Source organism: Sipha flava, unplaced genomic scaffold, assembly GCF_003268045.1.
Source record: "Sipha flava isolate LNK unplaced genomic scaffold, YSA_version1 68_pilon_pilon, whole genome shotgun sequence".
NCBI lineage: Eukaryota > Metazoa > Arthropoda > Insecta > Hemiptera > Aphididae > Sipha > Sipha flava.
The window spans coordinates 1,236,793-1,251,872 of NW_020273608.1; the positions used below are offsets into that span (position 1 = coordinate 1,236,793).

Below are 15,080 nucleotides of genomic sequence, written 5' to 3' on the forward strand. Positions count from 1 at the left end.
TTTTTTTTTTTTTTTTTTTTTTTTTTGTGTCATTTTACCTATTATGTAAAACTGAGCTATTATCGAAAAGAATTAGGAAATCAGGGAATTGGGGAAAAATGTTATCTATTCAATGACTTAATTACGATTAATTATGATTTTTCAAATTTTCAACGAGTTATGTTTATGTAAAATATCACAGTTAAAAAATACACTTTCAGCTCGATAAAAAAAAATCGTAAGAAACCTACGCCAAACCCATGTTCTTCTGTTTTAGTCTGATAACAAATCAGTTTACACATGCGGACGGTATGCCGTCTTCTGAAACCTTCGAAATCTAACAGCAGTACTCACGATGGACCTGGCGAGCAATTCGAATGTGAACCAGACGTTACATACGAGTTCCACGTAGAAAAACGCCTCGTGGGGATCGGTCCGGTCCTTGCTGAGCACCCACTCTAGAGGAGGATCCAAGCCCGGAGCTGGTGGCCGGTCCTTGGGCACGGTGACGTTCCGTAGCGTGGCCACTCGTAGGTCGGGATGAGTCTTCAACGCAAACGACAACACGGACACACATATAAAAAACACCGATACGACAGCCACCACCTGAAAAAAAAAACAGCTTGCAATATTATTATACGATCGTAATACTATTATTATTAATGTTAGTTAAGTTGTTTCAGAAACCCGCGCTTTTCACCGCTCTCGTTCGTTGGCCGAATAATAATATCTTACTTCATAACAATGATGTTCAATACGGAAACCATTACGGAATTGTCGTTTTCCAACGAACGAAGCAACGAAACCGATCTTGTTATAAAACTACGATGTAAGTTTTAATCGTTTTTTTGTGAAATTAATTGTTCGTACAACACAATCGATCGTCATCAACTGTTAAAGGTATATGTCTTTTCGAGCATGAACACAAGTCGTTCGGGTCTCCGTTCTGCCTTGGGACGTACGAATCGTCGGAAAGCTTCATACAGGTACAATTCTTTGCTTAGTTCGCATAGCTCCCCCTCACTTAATATGTACATATCCCTTCCAAGTATGAGCCACAGAATTGTTTATGTTTTCTATCCTTATGTATTGAAATAAAATGAAAACTATAGATTTAAATATATATCTAAACGTCTTCATTTATTGTTAATGTACATTTTAACTCAAATCAAATAGATAATGTAATGGTATCAGGGGAACCATTTCTCCGTGAAATCGTTTTGGAAAACGATGAGCGCTAGTTATGCAAAAATCTGAACCCATATTGTGAGTTTAGTGACAGATTGTTACTGCAATGGAACCGGTAAAACGATGGTGTGAATGCCGGTCAGTATATTGTATTCAGTAGCATATTTGATTTCTTCTTCCCCCCTCTATAAACGGATACGTTTGTGTAGGAATTCGCTCTATATTTACTGAAATAAGAATACATATAAGATCTAAACATCTTAAGGAAGTTTTCAACAGTTATATAATATAAAGTTAAAAAATAAATAAACATATATGTACATCGGATGCAATCAGGGACTAAAACCTTAATAAATTGTACTGTTCCAGTTCTGGTTCGTTTCCTAGAAAAAAAAATCGGTTCCGCTTTTGATGTCAATTTTAAAATAACTAAAATTTGGGTTTCGGTTTCTTTTCGGTTTAAAAAAAAAAAACTAAAATTTCGGTTTCAGTTTATTTTGGGTTCTTAAAAAATGAAAAATTAGTTTCAAGTTTGGTATTATATTAATGTGAGAAAAATTTGGTTCTGTTTCAATTTTTTTAAAAATATTACTAGTGTTAATTAGCGTCAATTATAGCAGTTAATACCAACTTTCAACCAGATATCCTACCATCATTTAAATGGACTTAGGACTAATTAAGTAAAAGTGTACTTATCACCGTCTCGACTATCCTGTTTTAAATGTCGTTTCATGTTTTTTTATAACATTGCTATGAGAATTACCACTTGTTATTATATATTATTATTATTATTATTATTATATTATATTATCTTATTCAGTATTGACATTTTTAAAATATAGCTCAGGTATGTTGTACATCAGATAACGATAGTCACAATCATAACATGCCTACAAAAGTTATTTATAGACATAATTTTAGAATTTCTCGTTATTATGGGAATTGGAAAACCCATACGCAGTAAATAATGACTAATTTTGTTGTAATTCCTATTACAGTATTACATTATTATCAGTTGTTACATAAAACTATTGTATATTTTTATAGTTTAATGGCACATCTAAACTCTGTTAGTACTTGCATGATTATTTTTGAATACTATTAATCCCGATAGTAATAATAATAGATCTACGTATTTGTGTAGTTCTTCCAATTAATGACAGATATAAATAAAAATTATGCAATTATAACAATACCGAAATTAATAGTAAAAAACCTTTACAAAAAATTATCGGTTCCAGTGAGATTCCGCTTTTTAAATAAATACAAATAAAGGTTCCGGTGGGGTTCCGATTTTAAAATTAATTTAAATTAGGGTTTCGGTGTGGTCCCGGTTCTCAATATTCAAAGAGTTCCGATTCCAAAACCGGTTTTTTTAGGTACGGTTCCAGTCCCTGGATGCAATACATGTTGTTTTAATTCCTGGAGCACATCTAGGATTTTAGGGGTTAAATAAATATAGCTCCTACCCCTATCGAGCGGGATATTATTCGTCCACCTTCCCTACCTCATATTAGAGTTAGGACAGCGGTGGTCACCGGTCGTATGCGAACGTATTCTAGACCCGCAAAAACGAAATCCTCAGTCGCGCTCGCGTTCGTACGTGGCGAAAAAGTACGCCGGTAACGTCTAGATGAACGAACGCGTTCCCTTTGGCGGACAAGACTCCGTGGTTGGACGAGCAAATCGAAAGGGAAAAATCGAGAGCCACACTTTCGCCGATCAGCCGCATCCTAAATCCCTTCCCGGTCCGGGGCCAACGGTCGTGCGGGGATTTACACGCGGGTCCGATCAAATGAGCCTGCCGGACGCGACCACCATCCCTGTGACCCGAGGTAAAGTTAACCGCCGACAACGAAAACGTTTTGCGGCGAGTTGGCGAACACGCGTTTCGTGTCCATCCGACCGGAATAATTGTGTCGGTACACGGTTTTACTGCCCAAGACCGCGCGCAATGCTTACGCAGGTACACAACTGGACGTCCGTTCCGTTTTGGAAAATGCGGTTTTGTGAACCAAATCCACGCATCGGCGGCCGACCGTCGAGACCGTAATCCTATATCCATTTATGCAAAGCTCATACCAAATGCGTCCATAGTCGTGCGAGCGCAAAAGACGCCTTTGCGGTGCTCAAACAGCGAACCGATGTGCGTGGATCGGAACATAAGCAATACCGTTTTAATTAGATCTACGCGTTGACGACTCTATTAAGTTTTTACATCTGTTTACAACTACTGTTGCCAACAGGCTCAACAAAACGTGTTCCAAAAGCGTAATGTTCCGTTTTATTTTTACTAATCCTTTCACACGCCGTATTAATTATTCTAATTCGTCTCGAGGATATTAATCGTGCTCATAACTGGCAAGCGCGTATTTATATCCGCGCGGGAAATCGAAGTTTCATAAATAATTACCACTATTAGGAGGTGTAGTGCCGTACTAATAACAGTTCATAATTATATTTATCGATGTAAGTTAATTCTAACGTTTAATTGCTATTGGTATATTTATTTTAACGATACTTTTATGTGCAGTTAATTAGAGCATTTCCATAACAACTGAGTTCAATCCGATTTGTTAATTATGCCGATGAAATACTCTAGATCAACTGTCTTAATTGAATTTTAATATTCTACCGTTTTTTGTTTACGCCAATATAGTAGGTAATTGCTATAATTTTTAATGGATGGTATAGAAGTTAATCATTGAACGGCACTACGATAACATACCATTTATACACCTATAGAAGACGTAACGAGGGTAATGTAATCATGTTGACGAATATTTTCCATAACGAATAAAAACAAAAATAAAACTAATAAAGTGTTGCACCATTGTAGCCAAGCAAAACCGATGATTTAAATTCGAAGTATATTATAATATACTAATACATTACTTGCATTAATACAAGTTCACCGACCGTGGTCTTGTTTTGGTTAGGGATTAGCCCTAACCGTTGGCGCCGGAGTTTTTATTTATTTTAATTTTTAACGAAAATGTTGTTGAAAAACGTATTTATTATTAAACCACATAAAATAAATGATTAATAATTGTGTATTTTTAAATAAGTTTTTTCTTTTTCTTTTATCGAGGAAATTATAGCAATGAATCTATATAAACTATGATGTAAATAGTGATTTAAGTTATATACACATATGTTAATTAAGAAGTCAGTAGAATTCGTACAACTACGAAATAATACGAATAATAGCTATGGAACGGTAATGAGAAAGAAAATTTGAAATAAGAGTGAGATAACCTAGGGAAAATAGAAATAAAAAAATAAGTTGTTTGCTGGGGAGTAGAAAAGAATAATTGAAAAATAAATTATTCAAATTGCAAAATGTATTCTGGCGTGGTTGGGTACATAATGGAAAATAATTAAAGAAATATTGAAAAAAACGACAAATAATTAAATTATTATTTCAGTTATTTCAGTTATTCATTGGTAAACACTTAAAAATATAGGATTTTCTTATAAATATGTGAAATACACACGAAATATACTTACTCGTAAAGTGATCAAGCATTATTAATGAAAATTATTAAAATAATATTATAAAAAGATACAATAACTTAAATGTATATGACCGAAATATGTATCTTGGTTTGTTATAAAATAGAGGCACAAAATAAGTTAGACTAGTCCTGTATTTTATCTATTCTATTTACAAATCAGATTGTTCGAGTATTAATTATAATGATGAGATTTGTATTTATTTAGTATGTTGCATGTATATTTTTAAGCACAAATAGTTACCTATTTTGAGATAACATAGTTATTTGTAATTTATATGATAAATAATTCTTGAAGTATAAACATGAAGTGTTATTTTCGGTGTAAACGGAAAACACTCATTTGAAATAATAAATTTGATATTTTATTTGTTGTTATGCAATTATAAAACATTCAATGATAAAAATGCAAAACGTTTTGTTGAGATACAGTATACAAAAAAAAAGTCTAAGAGTATAATTTAAATAGATTAAGCCCGACTATCTATTAGACTTTTGGTGGGAATTAAGGACAAAATTGCTTTTAGCCATTATACTGTAATTAGTTTTATCTCAAAAATTATAATTACATATACTTGGCAATAAAACGAAAACATTCATAAAAACATAATTCGGCACCGTCCAAATAAATTCAAATAAATTAAAAATTATTACAACAATTAAAATTAATAAAAAAAAGTGTCTGTTATTTGTCGACATTCGATTGAATTTAGAAAATCGTTAAATTCACTTCCAGTTAATATATTTTATTATATTGATTTATTAAATTTATTATTTATAATATAATACTACCTTATACAACTTTAGTATCTGAAATTTGTAATCATTTCGCAACATGCCATATTTATATTAACTTTTTGATCATATAATACTAGATGAATCTTTACACACCGGGTGAAGGTTAACGGTATGAAGAGTATGCCATGGTAATTATTTAATCCTCCAACGTTAATACGATGTAAATATAATTTTCATCAACAACGCAGATACCAATTAATGAAAACATGAAACGGCTGGTTTAATGGAAATTATTAGAATTTAATCACATTAAAAATTCGTGATTTATAAAGGAAAGGTTACCTGAATCAAGGCAGTTAATTTATCTTGCTTAGGAGAGTTTTGAATTCGAAGAAATAATCTCAAAATCGAATAATTAGGTACTAAATATTATACCAACAGAACCCTGAAATAATTAACTTCTCCGCCCGGAAAATAATTTAGTTGATCATCAAAGTATTTAAGGTCAATTTTATTATTATTATTACTATTTATTTCTATTTTTACGAACTTGATTAAAATTATTATCGAATCACTGCGAACTGCCCGGATGATTTCGACTGAAAATAGTTATCCAAATACAGTACACGGATGCTGTGGAAAACTGTTGCGGCAGTAATAAAAAAACATTCAATTACCGTTCAATTTGCATAGCATTGATAATAATATTATTACTTTTTTATATGTATAAATAAATATATATTTTGTTTATAGTACTAAAAGTTGAGTATCAAAGAAATTGCATTATAATTCTATATAATGACGCATAAGTGATCAATTTTATTACACTTGGCACTATATAAAGGTTTGATACTGGTAATTAAATATTATAATGGACTGTTATTGTTGTTGTCGTCAAACATCAAACTTTAGCGTAAACCAAAAACTTCGTTTTCCTTTAAATGATCGAGGGAACAAAAAATATTAAATATGTTTTTAAAAAGTGCGTTTTCACGTAAAAGCGCTTTATTTTATGGGCATACAAAGAAAAGCGTTTTCTGGGTTGTTCGACAATTTTTTTTTATGTTCAACATGAGTAAGTGGACACCAATAAGCAAAATTGTAATTAAATATTAAAATCACCTTTTGTGTGCTGAATCGTTTGAATTTTAAATATTTTTTCAACTTAAATAATCGCAAGATTAAATCGTAAATAAATTACCACACACTTCGATATAACATACGTAAGACCGTATATGATATAAACGCACATTATGCAAATGTATTAACACTTTGGCATTTCTTTTAGTGACTTTAAAATGCCACATTTCTTCCAAACGTTTCCGAATTTATTGAAACAATATTGTAATACTATATTAACGGTCAAGTGAAACGGATACGATAAGTGTTTTAAAATGTTTGGTTCGTTCGAAAGCATACGAGTTCTATGTAATATTACGCTGTTGTCGAAGACACGCAGCGACGATAGACAATACCGATGGTGTAGTTTTATTTACAATGCCATTCGGATATTGTGTTTTTCATTTTTCTGTTGACAATCACCGGCCGGAAAGCAAATACCGCAAAGACTTGTGAAATCATTTTTAAGGAATAATCGTAAACAACAATGAGTGAAAAATTAGTTTAGCTAACAAAACGCAACGCAATTGAACATACCACTTTGAAAAAACCGTTAAAAATGTTATGCGCACGCAGGAGTAAATTTAAACGGCGGAAGACCTCAAATCTTTTGGATAAGCAACCTCAGAAATCAGAAGGTGGTACAGTACACCAACGATTTCATTATTCAGAGTAGCCATTGATAAAGATTATATTAATGGCACGGTTGCTCACGTTTGTTAACGAACACAGCACCCGAAGAAAAAGTAATAAATACTGCAGTTAAGTAACCCACTGGACCGCAGAAGCAGAAATTTTTTCAAGCAAACAGAGTCCCTAACCTTCTTTAATTTTGTCAAGTCGAGCACTATAAAACGGCGTACGGGTTCACAATGTACCGTGGTTAGGAATGGATGTGAAGTTTTTGACTTCGGTCCGGACCGGACAGGGCCATGGGGAAACGATTGTCGGGAGTAGCGGGATCCGGAACCTTTTCAAAAACCATTTCGAACAGGCATACGGACACGGTATATTTTTCGTGTAGATTTCTCGTGCTGACACATAGCTGATCGGCGATTTGCGTTTGAATTGCAACCTACCCAGGGGTTGCAGTCAATGGTCGTGTTGTTCTTGGAACGATTGCAATGGTGTCGGGTTCCGAACGATTATCGGGGTCGGAAGCGTAAAACATACATTCACTCCAGTGATGACGGTCAATAGCGCAGTTAAGTTTTTTTATCGGGGGAGGAGGTCATTATATAAAGGTAACAGTTATTTTTATTATTACCCGTTTATTTACTAGTTGGGATTTTGGCAACGAGGGGTGGGTTGAACACCTCTCCGTCTACTTACAACACTGCTGCTGGTGTCACGACAGTAGTGACTGCGAGAGAGAGTTGATAGAGAGAATGGCAATAGGGATCGGGGGAGGTAATATAAGAACATTCCTCCAACTGAGTGTTTCATGATATAATATCGTTAGATTTTTTTTCTCTCCGGTTTTGGAGTTGTTTCGAGCACCGAGTCAAAAACATAATGTTCTACACGCCTTTTATAGCTTTTTCCCAAACGGATTTCAAGATATATAGAATAATTTCCTCATTCAAATTTTATAATATTCTATCTATGTATTGTTTTTTTTGTAATTTACAATATGGAGGGGGATATAAAAACAAGAAACAGAAAAGAAAGCAGTATATTAAACAATATATTACGGTCCAGAAAAAAATATTGACATTTTTTTTTTTGCTTGTTCGAATAAATCTTTTTACGCGATATTTATATGCAAATCAATCACTAGTAACTGCAGTTTTATGGGAATAATTAATATTTTAATAGTAAAAACGAGCATTCACCTAAACTACGACACTTTATCAAAAGTGAATACTCCGATCCCCCTAAAGTTAACTGAACATTTATTTCGACGGATAACAGCTAAAGTGAGTTGCAACTATGGATTCGTGTTTTCTACTACTTACTTTTTATTTACTGATTATTTACCGAATACGGGCATTGATGATTAACTTAAGCTGGCTTCATAACGGTATTTCTTTCCTGCGTTAAGTTTATATTTTCGAAACGAATTTTTCGTTCTAGAGAACAATATTTTAATTTAATGTTACCGTTGGCGACACGAAAAATACGATTTCTTCCAAAAAATACGATGGTGGCGATGGTTGCAGTGCGAGAGAATGACCACGAAAAATAATAATGCTTGTTTTATGAAATAGTATTTCAATACGGTGCAGGTCATCACCGTAGCCGCTTCATACATTGCCCCCTTGTCACCCGTGTACCACAATTATCTATACGGAGCGCCGTCCGAACCCAAAAAAAACTTGTTTGCAAAATTAACACAGGCATTAATTTTTTAACCGTTAACCCCGAAGATTAGTTACATCGATTGAGTTCACGCATAAAGTCACGTACATTCAGTAACATTTGACACTTTTAACGGAGTTTTAAAATGCAGTGAAATTGATTTGTGTTTCGTAGTTGTACGAGCGATTATTTAGTCCCGATATTGTTTTGAACATCGATTAAAAACTATATTACCGTTGGCTGGTTGATTATAAAAAAAAAAAAAAAAAAATAAATAAATAAATAAAAATATTATTCCCTCTTCGCTCAACAAAATGCGATAGCTATAAGAGTGCATTAACGTAAACGAAACGTTATTTATGATTACAACGTGTACGTGTTTTAATTAAAAACAAATAGCGGTATTATTTCTACGGACATGATTTTATTTTATCGCATACGGTACATGACACTTTTGTATTTGTTTTTTACATGATATTCATAGTTTCATTCGTTCATCGAGACATTAATAACGTTTCGTTCATATCGGGTTCACACTTTTTGTTTATTAATAATTATTTATTACGCCAGTGCCGACGGTTATCTTCTGAATATTAATTATTAATTATTAGCATCGTCCGTGTTGTACATCTCGAAACCCCGCTAGCTTTTTTTCCCTCCATCGAGTATCAAATATCTGTCGCGTAATGGTGATTCTTAGAATTAATTATTATTGACATTTTGATTTATCCAAAATGTAAATAACCCGTACAATGTGCTGGCGGCGATTATGGACACATAATATAAATTATAACACACTGCGAGTTATGTTTGGACAGAATTTAAAATTAATTAACGTTAAAATCGGCGCGTAAAGTGGTGAAATGCCGCGGTTTGGCATATCTGATTGAATGTGTCGTACGTTTGATGTTTTGGCAAGTCATAAAATCACAGAAAATACTGTATCAAAAGTTCCATTATTTATTGAATATTGAAATGTAGTGTAATCGAATTGTGTACACCATTAGATAAATGAACGGGTAAATATTGTAGAAATTCAAATGAAACGAACACGAGAGATTTGTGGCGATGATTCATTTTATTTTCCTCGGAATAACACGTGCACATAAGTTGGATTAGAAATTATGCTAATTAGTTAAAACTCCCACGTTATCCTATATTATGAGACTAGTTGAAACACTCGTCCGAGAGATATTTAACTATATGTTATCAGGAAAATTACTAATGAAATGAAAAAATTTAATATGATAAAACCCACCGTTTAAACACTCATTATATTTGTATTTATTTATTATTTAATAATCTTACTGAAATTCGTAGTTATTACTAATATATTAAATAAAAATGTACATTTAAAAGGTAACCAAAAACATAAATAAAATATACATCCAGCCCAAAGCCAACACAAGCCCTAAGAATGCCATTTTCGAAAAATAATTTCTTTATATGTAGTATATACGTAGTATACATAACAATAAGTACCTTACATCAACATTTCGAATGAATCAATATGTTTTGACTGATCAGTCAGTGAATGAGTGGCATTTGGATTACAACATAATCCATAATAATGCCAAGTTTTATACTATTATATGTGTATAGTTTACTCGCGAAGCGTATTAAGTGTACGGTGTGCACGTTTCGACGAAACGAATTCAGCATAATTCTTTTAGGTTTCATAGAACGTATAATAATTGAAATGCCAATCCGACGTGCCTACGTGTTCCGGTGAAATTCTCTTAAAAAATATGAACTCGCAGTATTCGTTTTCATTGAGTGACAGCTACACAATGATCAAACACTTATTGTTTTCTTTATTATAGGTATTTTTCCGATCGGTTAGATATGGGCGTTGGTACGCATTTCTTTGTTTTCTGAAAATGAAACTTTTCTGGACTTAATGACATACATAAACATAAAGATTTGAATATTAAAGCATTTGAATACGTAAAAAACAATATATAGCTGTAGAATATAAACGTGATCAACAATAAGAAGTATGCAACAAATATGAACACAGAGGTTATCATGATTATCATGAGAAATCAAATTGATTAGTTTACAATAATTATGGATTTTAAAAGAAATAAGAAAATTAGTGGAACACGTAGAATCGACATAATATGTACAATGAACGTAAATGTTCTAAAAAATGGATCATTAATGGTTTGGGTTTTAAAATGAGATAAGTTATTCCACGGTATGTGAATTGAAGACGTTTTATTAATGCGAATTAAAATTAAAATTAATTAATAAATTAAATAATTAAAACTAAGCCAATGTAAAAATACATTGAAAATCAATTTGGCCGTTTCGAAACTTATAAATAAAATATGAATAAAGCTTGATTCTGCTTTGTCTTAAGCGCTCAAGGTCGAGTGACATACTTGTTTATCACGCACCGTTTCGGAAAACTTTGAAAGTTAACAGAAACGGTCACATATATTAATTATAATCGTTTTTGCTGTAAAATCGATTAGCCAAATATGATGTTTATGTATATACATATACGCTTAATACTTTTCGTGCGTATTATAAAATAACCATTGCGTATAAATGAAGTTGGGTAAACAATGCAAAACTTTCGGGAAATCAACAGAAGATGATCATCAATGATGGCGCAGCAGCCAGAAATCATTAATAATAACAACTATATTGGATATGAAACACATTGAATATCGTATAATAATAATAATAATATTACATTTTACTAAAGATTCTGGAGTTTGTATAATCGTATTCTTCAAATCGATATTGTTACAAGTAATAATATTACGCACATTTTTCATCATAATCTTGATGAAATTTACAATTGAATCGAATGTACAAAAATCATAAAAATACACACACAGATTATTTGTTTGATCATATAAATAAATGTTAAGATGAAATTACGAAAATTTTAATAAAATTGAATGAATCCAATTGTACAAAAAATCGTGAATTAAATTTTCTGTATCTTGTTAGTTGAATATTTTCTTCTGTATTTATTATGTTCCTAAAATAATTAATCTAGGTAGTTATATTTTTATATTAATATTTTTAATTCATTTAGATTAATAATATGGCTTAAATAAAAAAATGTACCAAGACGGTTAATTGGATTAGCTTTTCCTCGAGCACATAAATTAATTTATATTAATATTGATTGAATTTTCAAAATTCAGAAAGAAAAATGTTAATTTAATTCTTAAATAAATATTGTTTTATTATTGTTGTATTGTTTTACGTATATTTCGTAAGATATGCGAATACAAAATTGGCTTCTTACGCAAGCGTAAATTTTTTAATCCAATTTTAAATCTGAATAATTACCTAGTTAATAGATTTATTAAAAACAAATTTTATTCGTGTAGTATATAATTCATTTAGCATTTACCTCTCCCACTTAGAATCAATTCGTTACGATTTCGACGTACACACACGTATCGACAAATATTTGTCGGTCAAAATAAATTTACGATCAGTATTTATATCCTAGTCCAATTTTTTGCGGGTACGTCAGACGAATGTATTTCACACATTGTTCCGTTAGCGACACGGAGACCATAGCCGCTGCTTTGATAATATTACGAACTTATCGGGAATACGAGGTGTCGGTGGAAGGTATGGCTGGTGGCGAAACGAACGTCGCAAATCATCCGGGACAGGAGCGATATCGGTCGAAGAAATCTTGTGAACGGACCGGATCAATGTCCGGGTGCTCGGGCGCGTTGCAAACTTGCAAATAGCTGAAACGTGAAAAAGGTCAGCGGTCGGAATCGGTCGAAATCGAAACAGGTGAAATGTGCACTATTCGTCTCCGTGGCGGACGATTTTGATCAGACACGTTGAATACTACGCTTGCCGGCCGATCATTCACCCTTGTGACGCAGAAACCGAATCGAACGATTTATGTAAAGCGGTGGTCTCAATGTTTTTTTTTTTTTTTTTTACGTCGACGCCTTCGGAAGAGCAAATCCACGAGTTTGCTGCGCAGCCGTCGTACCGAACAATTATTGTTCTAACCGTATCGTAAAATTTCACGGAGTAAACTTTTGGTGGTTTTTCATATCCTTCACGCCACGACGATTAACATACAACATGTAGTAAGACCTACCACGGGCTGACTTACGCTTTATGGGTAAAAGACATTACCCCCGAGAACCTTGTCGTGCGGCGTCCGTGTGGCCACCAATGATGCAGTAGTTGGAAGGCTACTAATAAGAGCCCAGCGTCAACCAGTTACCCGTCCAATTAACGTTTCATATTCAGTTCATGGCAATTTTGAAAGCAGTGTTCGTGCAACTTATTATCCGTTTAATGTTAACGAAAGCCTACAACATATCAATGTATTTTTTTTACTGTCTTCGTTTTAGTGGTAACACATTTGCGACTGCTTGGTATGGATCGAAACACGACACCGGCTTTTGGGTGATCCATTAAAGAACGCACGCGGTTGAAAATAAATGCATTATACCTAAATCCTGTACAAAAAACCATGTGATCTGAGTCGGATGTTAGTCGCTCGGTTGTCGTAAAACCTTATCGGCGATGACTAACGCTCAAGACGACGAAGTTCTACCAGAAATCTGATGTACAGCTCCTCTAACGTTGCATTGACATGATCGCGATTCGATGTAGCAGTCATTTAATCCGGTGGATAATACTTGCGTCCGAGATTATTATCAGTAGGTAATTTGCGTCCCACCAAAAAAGGTTCAAAAAAGGTCATAGCCTATTTGCGTCCAAAAGTACCTTTTGAGACAGCCAAGTTGCGTCCCAGCACAAATAAGTCATAATCATAGTATAAAATAAGTATTATAAGTAATTAATCACATGTAAATAAATAAAACTATTCAAACTATTTACAGAATATATAAAAACATATTTATTATTATTAATAAAAACAGATCGAATTGTCAACTGTCAAAAAAATATAAAATTAGATAAATTATAAAACTATTAATTACTTAATTAAAATAATGTTGGCTGAAATTTAAATGAAACGTTTTTAAATACATAACAGCAGAATTTTTTTTCTTTTAATTTTTTTATTTCATTATTTAGTCAATTATTTGGTATTTTTTTTTCCTATAATCTTTTTTGGTGTATTTACGCTATTCATTAACACATACGTATTCATTTGAAATGATTTTAAAAAATTTATAAATTGATGTATATTTGGATGACTTGAATAAAAATACGAATTGAATTTTGAATGAAATGCTTCACTTGAGTTTGTTGTTCGTTGTATACTAGATGAACACTGTGCCCACATACTTAGGGGAAATTTAATATTTTCAATTATATAATTGTCTAATATGTAATCAATAAATTCTAAACATTTTGCTGGAACGATTGGAATGATTTCATAAGCAAATATGTCACTTAACATTTCTGGAGGTAAAAATATCTACGTCACCTACAACATAAATTTATGAACCTTTAATTATACGAAAATGTATTATATTTATTTTTACGGATGTTAATTTATACATACCATGATTGTCCCAAATGCCAGTGGAATGTAATAATCATTTATCAGACCATGTATTGTGAACATTTATAGAAACATTTTGGGTAATATTGAAGAGTCCCGTCGACATATATTATTTTAAGGATAATTAGAAATCTTAATTTTTTTTTGCATGAAAATAATATTATATTGTTTTGTTTATCATTTACTGTAACGAAATTTTTATTTTCAGCTGTAAATATTTGGTTTTTTTGTCACATCTTGTGTACCTCATCAGAATTTGTTGGTATTTTTGACAAAATAGTTCTTCGAGCACTAGACATATTTTTACGTACTAGATTAATATCTGAAACAGTAGAAATAATGCATCCGCCACTCAGCTCGATACAAATAAGTTTTGATGGTTTTAGTGGTATTACATTCATAGCTTTTCGTTTTTAAGTCCGTTACTTAATTTTTGTCGTTTTAGGTGAGCAAGTTCATTTGAATCGTGATTATGTTTTGACGGTTCCGAAATCATATTTTCTATACCATCGAGCTTAAAAAAACTTTTGCAATTTTTATTTCTGCATTTCCATCGTCGTACTTTATTTCCAAGCATTTTATGGTAACTGAAATTATATTCGTAAATTATATAAAATTCTTTACATTCACAATTTGGAACCAAACATTTTCTCTATTTCAAATTGTTAAAATTAAAATATAATAATAATTTCAATTCGATACCACGATCACTGTGGAACGCAAACCATGAAAATGTACTGAGAAATGTATAACACTGA

At 32.4% G+C, this 15,080-nt stretch overlaps 1 protein-coding gene across 4 annotated transcripts in view; it reads right to left on the bottom strand.

Moving 5' to 3' along the window:
- The window catches only part of LOC112691953 (potassium voltage-gated channel protein Shaw-like), a 277,263-nt gene that overhangs the window by 31,046 nt on the left and 231,137 nt on the right, over positions 1-15,080 (bottom strand). For all 4 annotated transcript variants that reach the window (XM_025566434.1, XM_025566432.1, XM_025566435.1 and 1 more), the window contains one exon: positions 334-585. In XM_025566434.1, coding sequence (XP_025422219.1) covers positions 334-585 — 252 coding nt within the window. The remainder of the gene's footprint in view (positions 1-333; positions 586-15,080) is intronic.